We start from the raw sequence: 10267 nt of genomic DNA, 5'->3' as shown, positions 1-10267 counted from the left end.
GATAGATAGATAGATAGATAGATAGACAGACAGACAGACAGACAGAAAATAAATACAAAAAAACAACAATTTAGAAAATGTTATTTTAGAAAGGAGTATAAATTACAAAAAAAGTGCCTTTTCACACAGAGACAGACAATTTCAAATGAATGCAAGATGCAACCCATCTATGCTATATCTTCAAATTCATATTTTTGTCATTTACAAGAACCATACAAAAAAAAGAACAGAATAATACTTCACTTCGGTGGTCTGAACGTCTGCTTTAAAAAAAAAAAAACATTTTAAATTTGTGTGATCAGAACCACTGCTCTGGAAATCTGAAGGCTTAATCATAAAATATGTTCCCAAATAAAGACGTTGAAATTGTTTTCTCGTTAACCCACAGTGCATTTTCAATCAGCTTGGGGGATTAGTGAAGCAGTGACATCTTGTGGCGAAAACGAGAAATATTTACTAACAGACCTGAACATACAAAAAATACACACATCCACGCACGCACACACACATACATATACATATATATATAAAACAAACAGTAAACAAACTAACACTGTTCACATGCAGCAGGTCTACCATTCAGTCTTAACCAGGCTCCAGAGCTCATCGCTGACCTCACAGGGTGTACGGGTGGAGGTGTCTATGTTGATGGGGGTCACCACATCCCCACCGTAGTGAACTATCAAGAAGAAAATGGGACTTTGTAAGCTCTAAAATCATACCAAGTGATAACACTGATCTTCAGCATATACACTAAATGTGTCAGGATTACCTCCTTTCAGCATGTGCGGCTCTGTGTCAAACTCCAGCTTTATCTTGGTCACTTTAGAGTAGAGCTGAGCAACATATCTGAATCAAATAATCAACAAAACAAAAAATCATAATCATATCTTTAGAAAGAACTTGTGAGTACTGAACCCATTTAATTATCACAAGTAATAGCCCTGAGAAAAATCTTTTGATTAATTATTATGTGGCAAATGTTAGGGAAGTCTGAACATACACAGGGTTTCTGCTGGTTTCACAAAGTAAAATTTAAGACTTTTTAAAGACCTTTTTAAGACTATTATGAATGAAATTTCAGACTTACGTAGGACTTTTTATAGTATTTTACATTATATTACATTACAATTTAATTTGTTATTTCTTAGCCAAATGTCTTAAAGTGAAAATAAGTAAATCCTAGTAGCATACACACATTTTTCCATAAAACATATCTTTAAAAACTATAACAAAATAAATGTATGCACAATAAGGACTATAAAAACACAGAGGACTATTAAACAAATATTATTGTAAAGACAATATTAAACCATATTGTAAATTGAGTTTTATTAAAAGTTTAATAGAGAATGGATTGTTGGTGATTAAGACTTTTTTTTTAGGCCTAAAATTAAGTTTTTGAAATTTAAAGGGCACCTAGGTTACCCCATTTTCCAGATTTAAGACAAGTCTTGTGTGTCCCCAGAATGTGTCTGTAAAGTTTCAGCTCAAAACACCCTTCAGATTATTTATTATAGCTGTCTGAAGTTTAGCTGGAAAAACCTTGTTGCTGTTTTTTTTGTACTGGGCTTTTAAGGCTAGTCCTCCCCGCCCACCGTTCCCACATGCCTGTCAGCAGCATGCATCAATCACCGCCCTCGGCTGCCTCAGTAAGCAGATCTCACGTAACATTTGTGAGAAATACTACAGTAAGAACTTTACCAATGAGTATTTGATGCATTTTTGTGGAGTTGCAACCATGAGTCACACACAATGTCATTACAAAGCACACACACACAGACAGAAAGAGCGTTTAGCTTTGCTCTCTTTTTGCACACATATGTGACAGGATACAGGTTAATCTCCACTGCTGTATGAATATCTGTTATGTTCATGTAAAAAATAAACCTGATTTAACGCCCACAAACCACGCGTCTTCTTTTATAATTGTTCTGACACCCGGCTGTGTTGATTAAGTAAATCGCTGTAATTCATTCCACACATGCTCCGTTTTAAAACATTTTAAACTTGTCAAACTCACTCTTGATCACGTGTGATGATGATTGATGATCCTAGCAAACTGAACAGACCTTTTATTCCCGGTTGCTTTGCGCACATCCTGTCTTGTTGATATGATTATATGCGTTACTATGGAGACATGTTAATGCTCGCCTGTCAATCAATATTGGTGGGCGGGGAGACCGCACTCCTACGTCAAGTTGTGGCCGGTCTGAAAACCTCTCCAATTGGTCCACCGTTTTTATGTTGTTAAATTGAAGGGAAAAAAAAGACTGGGTGTGTTTATATCACCCCATATGACGGTGTATACACTATACCTACATATATGTCTGTCCAAACAGCTTTAAAAGAAGATTTTTCACCATAAAAGTGCCCTTTAAGACATTTTCATGTTCCCGTAGACACCCTCATGTTTCCCAAAGTCATTTTTTTCACAACATTCTAAATACAACAGGCAACTTGTTTGTTGGCATTTGTCTGTGAGATGTGAATTGGCCTAGTGTCTTTACCAAGTGTTTCACTGTAGTTTCTGACACCGAGTTGTCTCACAATAAACCGAATGTAACAATCCTCAATACCAACCTTTGCGAAAACCACATTTGTATTAAATATTTTGCAACAAACATCTTCACAGAAAAAAAACAAAAACAAACCAGACTTGACAAAAAAATGAAAGCAACAACAAATTAATTACTCAGTTGCACAAATGTTATCATTCAATATGGAACAGTTTTATAATTGCTTTTTCACATTTGGTTTACTGTTTAATTTCTAGTTTAAGTTGACTTGAAGTTATAGTTCAGCAAAAGAAAGAAAATGTACTTATTACTAGGGCCAGACGGAAACTGCAGACATTTTTTGCCATTTCTGCTGAGAATTTTGGTAAAAATCTGTGGATTTCTGCAGAATTATTTTGGGAGTATCATAACTAAAACCTTAATATATAAAATTAAAAAAATAATATCTTTTAAACTTTTATTTAATGTTTAAAATCCAATTAGATCCACCTTATTTGGTAAACAAAGCAAGTCTCTCATATAATATATCTACTAAAAAGAATAGAAATAATACTGTACAAACTGTATTGCAAGTAAATCAGATGAACATTTTCATATTAGTCGATAATATTACTGAAATTAATTTAAAAACTGAATAAATATAGATTTACACACATTTACTCAAGTAAATAAACATAATTAATGATGGGCTAAAAATCTGCAGAAAACCTGTGGAATTCTGCGCACACAGATTCCGTGTGGGCCTACTTATTACTCTCCCACAAGTGGTTCCATACGATTTTCTTCTGTTTAACACAAAAGATGATATTTTAAAGAATGTTGAAAATCTGTAACCATTGCCTTCCATAGTAGGAAAAACAAAATACTATGGAACGGTTACAGGTTTTCAGCATTCTTCAAAATATCTTCTTTTGTGTTCAACAGATTAAAAAAAAAAACAAAGGTTTGAAAAGGGGCGAGTAAATAGAATTGTCTTTTTTTATGAACTAGCACCTTTAAGCGAGCTGTTTTAATTTGGCTAACTATAATTTGGCAAACAAAGCATTTAAAAACATTTCTGCACTATATTAAGTGACATGTTTGGCATAGGAAATGTTTCAGAGCAAAGTTAGAACACTGTATAATAAGTCTTACATGGCTGAAGGAATGACCTCAGTTGTGTCTTCATCCACTTCCTGTTGCAGGGTTTGGATTTCTTGCTCAGCATCTCTGAGTCTTTCCAGCTCTTTCTGCAGAAATCTTATTAATGTGCTAAGGAAACATTCAATTCATCTTTATTTCTATAGTGTTTTTTTAACGTAGATTGTGTCTAAGCAGCTTGACATAGAAGTTCTAATAAATTGAAACTGCTTAAGTCTGGTTTTCAAACACAACAAAAGCAGCCAAAGATTATTACAAGCTCACACTTTGATAAAAATATAATAATTTTAGATTTGTAACTATGCATTTACTAGACAAGACTTTATTCAAGAAGTTGTTAAGAGTGAAAAATATTCATAATAAACAGGGTGGAATCCGTTTTGGAACGATTTAATCCAAGTATGGCGTTTTTACATTGTGACAGAATCCATTTATAGTAAGGCATTCTCCCCCTCCAGTTGTCAAAAAGCTGTTTTGAGTTCTTTCATTCACTAAACAAAAGAAAATATTTTAATAAATCATGCAAAACTGGTAGACATTAATCTACACAGTATTTCTTTTCATACTATGAATGTTAATGGCTACCGATTTCAACCTTTTTCAAAATATCTTCTTTTGTGTTTTACAGACATAATAAACTCATGAATGTTTTAAAACCATTAAATTTTTTGGTTGCGGTATCCCAGATTAGATCATTAATTAAAGCCAGTCCACTGTTTTTGATATGCATGAATTAATGTGAAAAACATTCATTTCTAACATAAAAATCATATAAGAGCAATTCCAGCATTATGGATGTGACATTTGCAATAAAAATTCCGAACATAAATTGACATAGAAGGTATATCTTAACATTTTATTGAAACATCCGTTTATAATTTCCAAAACAACTAACCACAGAGTTATGGGAGCACAAAAATTTCAATCTGCAAACATATTTTCTATTTTAAATTAGGAAAATAAACATGCGCTATGGACGTGACCAAAAAAGTCAGCGAGTTTACAGTATACAGCATACTTAGTAGAAATTCTGTGAATTAAACTGCACAACCCAAAAGAAATAATGCTCATCAAGAGTGTAAGAGTTGACTCACTATTGAACAAACATGATTGATTTTATTTTATTTTACAATTATGAGAAAAAAGTTTTGTTATGGATGTGACATCTCTGTTATGGATGTGACAGATGTAAAATTGGCACTTGAGTGACTTTAATAAATCAAATAATTGTTTAAAAACATTAACAGAAACATTTATGAGTATTTTAAAGTACTGTAAAATACTTGCTTACACAAAAAAAACGTAGAAATGGTTGTCATTTTGGTAAAAACTTTTTCATGGCAAGGTTGACATTTGCATGGAATTGCTCATATGTATGAAGCTCTGCATTTCAAATTCACTACCTAACACAAAATTAAAAATCCACACTAAAAAACTATTTGCCTGTTCAAATGATATATATTTTTTTTAATTACATATATTATTACTTTAAGCCTACTTTAACTACATTTGCTTATCTTGTAATATGTATATTTAGTATGCATGGAACAGTGGAATGGTTGGTTCCAAACCTTCATGAGTTTTTTTTTTCTGTTGAATACAAAAGAAGATATTTTGAAAAATGTTGAAAACCTGTAATTATTGACTTGCAGAGTATTTGATTGTTCTACTATGGAAATTAACGGTAACAGGTTTTCAGCATTCTTCAAAATAACTTTACATATTTTATAATATGAATATATAGTATGCATGCAACAGTGAAAGGGGAAGATCAAAACGTAAAAATTCCAAATTAGAAGTGCACTAGGTTGTTCTGGTGCATAATCACAAATAAACATTTAGCAAATGTTTGTGCATTACACCAATATATTTTCAGGGGTTGTTTTTTTTTGGACAGTTGTTATACTGAATTTTCATTCAATTATATATGAAAATACTACTTAAGGATACTCCAGCTCTGAGTCTAGGTTTTGACTTTTAGACTGGCTCCTCTGCACTTCCTGCTCCATCTTCATGATCTCCTGCATAATCTGGCTTTTCTGTTGGTCTAAATCCAGAAGCTTCTGGCCGACCACCTCTTCTGTGTGCACAAGATCTGTGACAAGAAGACAAGACAGAATTTTTTTTAATGCTAATTGTCTGTGCATAATGAACCAACTACTTTTGCCAAAATATTCAGGATTGAACTGGTGTTATGCAGTCTTTTATATTACATTGAGTTTAATGCCACCAGTGATATTTTAGCAAGTAACTATTGCAGTATTTTTTACGTTTTGATTTTTAGTTAAAGTTTCAGTATTGTTTTTAATTTCATTTGTTTTTATTCATAACTGTAAAATACTTTTGTAGTTTTAATGATATTTCATCATTGAGTGTTTGTAGCTTTAAATTATAATCAGTTATTATAGTAAAATGTTTGTTTTGATTTTGTTAAAGATTCAGTAGATTTTATTTAGAACTGTAAAATATTTCTGTTGTAGCATTAAGTAACTATTGTAGTTTTTATTTCTTGTCTGTTATTAACAGTGAAGTTTAAGATTGAATTTGTAGTTAAAGTTTCAAAGTTTTAGTAAATTGTTTTTATTTTTGTTTTCTAAAATATTTCTTTTGTTTCAATGATATTTTAGCCTAAACTAACTATTGTTGTTCTTATTTCTTATCAGCTTTTTAACAGTGAACAGGTTTTTTTATGTTTAATATTTTTTGTTTTCTTTTGTACTATATTGCATATCTGGGTGCAACAGTTTATCAAATTCACAAAATTAAAATGCACTCAACATCTTTCTGATTTACCATTATTAGGTCATAGTAATGTTTAAATAAATGAAACATGCACAGATTCACAAAAAGCCCAACAACCCTCGCATTTAGACAATATATTTGAATCAGCAATTCACACAACTTCTAACAAACAAGCAAAGGCATGCAACGAATACAAACCTTTTGATGAATTTTACAAAGTTTATATTAATCAGCATGTAAAAAAAAACATTCAATTGAATTCAAGTTTATTTGTATAACGCTTTTTTACACCAAGTATTGTTTCAAAGCAGATTTTTAAAAGGTGCACATCACCGCATTACAATCAAAATCAGAAGTTAAGATTATTAGTTACCATAACTTTATTAGTTACTAACAACTAATTACAAAGCTATTATGTGAAAACACAGTTACACTGCAGTTATATAGTATATACAGTTGAAGTCAGAGCTATTAGAATCCCTGTTTATTTTTTTCCCCCAATTTCTGCATAACGGAGAGAAGATTTTTTTCAGCACATTTCTAAACATAATAGTTTTAATAACTGATTTATTTTATCTTGGCCATGATGACAGTAAAGAATATTTTACTAGATATTTTTCAATACACTTCAATACAGCTCAAAGTAACATTTAAAGGCTTAACTAGGTTAACTAGGCAGGATAGAGTAATTAGGCAAGTTATTGTGTAACGATGGTTTGTTCTGTAGACTATCGAAAAAAAAACATAGCTTAAAGGGGATAATAATTTTGAAAAAAAAATTAAAAACTGCTTTTATTCTCGCTGAAATAAAACAAATAAGACTTTTTCCAGAAGAAAAAATATTTTCAGACATACTGGGAAAATTTCCTTGCTCTGTTAAACATCATTTGGGAAATATTTAAAAAAGAAAAAAAAAATCAGAGGGGGGCTAATAATTCTGACTTCAACTGTAGGTGATGTTTTTTGTCTGTTCAATCAAGTGCATGTTTGTATCAGTGCTGAAGTAATACCATTTAGGAGCTCAGTAAGCGTCTTCTTGGTCTTGATGTAGTGGTCAAAGAACTCCTGCTTTTTTTTCCTTGCTCCTTGAAGAACGCTTTCTGCCTTGCTGCTCATGATGATCTCATTCAAAGATTCTCCCAATTTCTCAAGGTCATCATCATGCATCGCAATGTTATGGGACATCTCAGCATTAATGATATATCTGTAAAAAAAAGATAGAAAGAAAAGCTAAAAAGCAGAGGATAAGGAGGTAATCCTATGTGCCTTGACAGAACATTTATTTACTCATCAGAAGATCCTTTAACCCTAAAATATACAGCATAGACGAGTACACCCGATTTTGAAAATGAATATTTTTCTACATTTCTCAGGTAATATGGGTAATATATATATTGGTGCATTTGAACAAAAGAGATTTCTTAAACAGATATATGTATTAAAATAATATTTAAGTCATTAAACATCTTTAGAAATAGAAAGATAATACATTTAAATTCAAAATATTGCAAAAAAAATTACAAACTACAACATTTCAACCAAATCTTATATATGTTTTGCTTCTCTTGAGTTTTCCTTTTTTTTTTTTTTTGTATTTAATATTTTTCTATAAGATAGATATTTGGGCTACTCATTTTTCTTCAGTACTGACTAATCTAATGTATATGCACAAATATAATACTGTAAAGCTTCTTATAGAAAATATTCATTTAAATGAGATTTGTGGGGATGTACTAATATATGCGGAGCACTGTACATAAATATTTAAACACAGTGATACAAAATCAGCACCACATTTAGTTTAAAATTGGTAAACCGGTTTAGAGCAGTGTAAAATACAAAAAAAAATTAATATTTGTTACTATTAACAAAAATATTAATTCAACTTCAAACCAAAACATAAAATGTTATTTGCAAACTATGTTAATTTAAACTTTAACTGTACGTTTTAATCAAGGCTTACCAATAAGATTTATTTCTGTTTAGAGACTTTTACAGTTTACTTTTATTTATCTCTAAAAAGATTTAGATTAAAATTAAGGTAAAGTTAGTTTTATATTCGCACCTTCGTTCAGTGACAACTTGTGACTTGCTCCCTATATTGTTTACCATGGTACTTTGAATATTTGACTGTAACCACATGTGAATATGACTTCTAATTAACATGAGCAATATTCAGCTGACTGTGAACAATGTTTAGTTTGGTAGCTTGTAGTTTGATAGTCATTGGCTGCTAATATGATTTCACTATTTAGAATTTGCAAGGAATACTTTTCTGAAATTATATTATTAATGAGAAAGTCCGAATGTGTTAATATAAAACCAACTTTACCTCAATTAGATTAAAATGTGTATTTTCATTGTATGTTAAACAGCTAACTTTACTGTGTATAACGTTATAACGTTGCGTGGTATACACTCCAAAACATGATCAGATTACAGGTTTAGTTGATACATTAATAAGGCTATTTTTTTACTTTACAAACCCGACAAAGTCAAAATCCATGTTAGCCAGCTAAATCACAATGAATGTGACAAAGCAGCCACAATTTAGCATACATCACAGAATATAAACAAACACGTTTGCATGGAATACAAATTGATCAACAACGACGATTCATGAAATATGTCAAATGAACATTACAAATATCTGATTTTTTTCAATAAATTAAAGTTAACTGAACAACGTCATAACTGTTTAGTTAAAAAAACGTTACTTTAACTGAAAATCCAAACAAACAACGCGATCTCAAAATCACGCGTCCACAAAACCATTCTTTCCTAATTCAGCCACCATTATGGGTTGAAACACTGACATATTGTATAAAACCTTTGTTAACCTTAATACATATATATATATTTCAGAGTAACGCTTAATAATCTCACCCAAACTGAACGATGAAAATCCAGATTTCAAACTGGCGGGTGTTTCTTGTTCTTCTTGTTTGTTCTGCGGCTAGCAAACCGACTTCTGTTGCTGTTTCGCCACCTACTGGTACGGAGTGTGCAGCTTTGAAAAATAACCTATTTTATTAGGCTAACAGAGGTGCCCAAACTCAGTCCTGCAGGGCCGGTGTCCTGCAAATTTTAGGTCCGACCCTAATTAAACACACCGAACCTGCTAATCAAGCTCTTTCAATGTATACAAAAACTTCCATGCAGGTGTGTTAAAGGAAGTTTTAGCTAACTATGCACCCATACTGGCTTATCTTCACTGGCTTCCTGTACAGTTTAGGATACATTTTAAGATTCTAGTTTTGGTGTTTAAATGCCTAAATGGACTACCACCAAGATACCTGTCTTCATTAATTCAATTGTACACTCCATCAAGGGCACTTAGATATGCTGATCAGCTGCTTTTGGCTGTTCCACACACAAAGTTAAAACCCAGCGGGGACCGTGCCTTTGCAGTGGTTGCCCTCAAACTCTGGAATAATTTGCCTCTCCATGTCAAGGCAGGCCACAACTATTTCTGTTTTTAAATCTAGTCTTAAAACCCATTTTTACTCTGTGGCTCTTAATACTATGAGAGTCTTATGTCTGTTGTATTTGTCTTTTGTTTTAGATGGTGTATATATAGCACTTTGGTAAGCACTTTTTTAAAGTGCTTTATAAATAAACATTAACTTGACTTGACTTATGTCCTTAGTATAAAATCTCATTTGTAACCCAAAATGAATCATGTAGAACCGAAATGTTCTTTAGCATAATTCCTTCCACATTCACTAATACCCAACTACTGCTAACAGTTTGGCTTAAGAGTTAAATCAGGGATGTCCAAACTTTCACGTATAAAGGGCCAAAAAACAAATATCATTGATAGTCGGTGAGCTGAAAATACATTTACCAGCCTATTTTACATTGAA

The 10267-nt window shown here is 31.8% G+C and overlaps 1 protein-coding gene across 1 annotated transcript; it reads right to left on the bottom strand.

The window, feature by feature from the left end:
* Nucleotides 1-507: 507 nt before the first annotated feature.
* spc24 (SPC24 component of NDC80 kinetochore complex) lies at nt 508-9354 on the bottom strand. The gene is made up of 6 exons (XM_056450556.1): nt 9288-9354; nt 7412-7605; nt 5610-5754; nt 3654-3758; nt 773-849; nt 508-679 (listed from the first exon to the last, which is right to left on the bottom strand). The coding sequence occupies exons 2-6, from the start codon at nt 7584-7586 to the stop codon at nt 573-575; spliced, it is 609 nt and encodes a 202-aa protein (XP_056306531.1). The 5' UTR covers nt 7587-7605; nt 9288-9354; the 3' UTR covers nt 508-572.
* Nucleotides 9355-10267: the final 913 nt, after the last annotated feature.

This window comes from Danio aesculapii, chromosome 3, assembly GCF_903798145.1.
Source record: "Danio aesculapii chromosome 3, fDanAes4.1, whole genome shotgun sequence".
Classification (NCBI taxonomy): domain Eukaryota; kingdom Metazoa; phylum Chordata; class Actinopteri; order Cypriniformes; family Danionidae; genus Danio; species Danio aesculapii.
The sequence above is the reverse complement of the archived record's forward strand: the minus strand, read 5'-3'. Positions and strand labels throughout refer to the sequence as shown.

Bases quoted from the DNA above. Each gene is read 5' to 3' on its own strand.
- spc24 (XM_056450556.1), bottom strand. From the start codon at position 7,586: ATGTCCCATAACATTGCGATGCATGATGATGACCTTGAGAAATTGGGA. The intron at 3,759-5,609 runs GTATCCTTAAGT...CACATTAATAAG, and splicing joins AACCTAGACTCAGAGCTGGA to ATTTCTGCAGAAAGAGCTGG. The intron at 850-3,653 runs GTAAGACTTATT...TATTTGATTCAG, and splicing joins GAGGTCATTCCTTCAGCCAT to ATATGTTGCTCAGCTCTACT.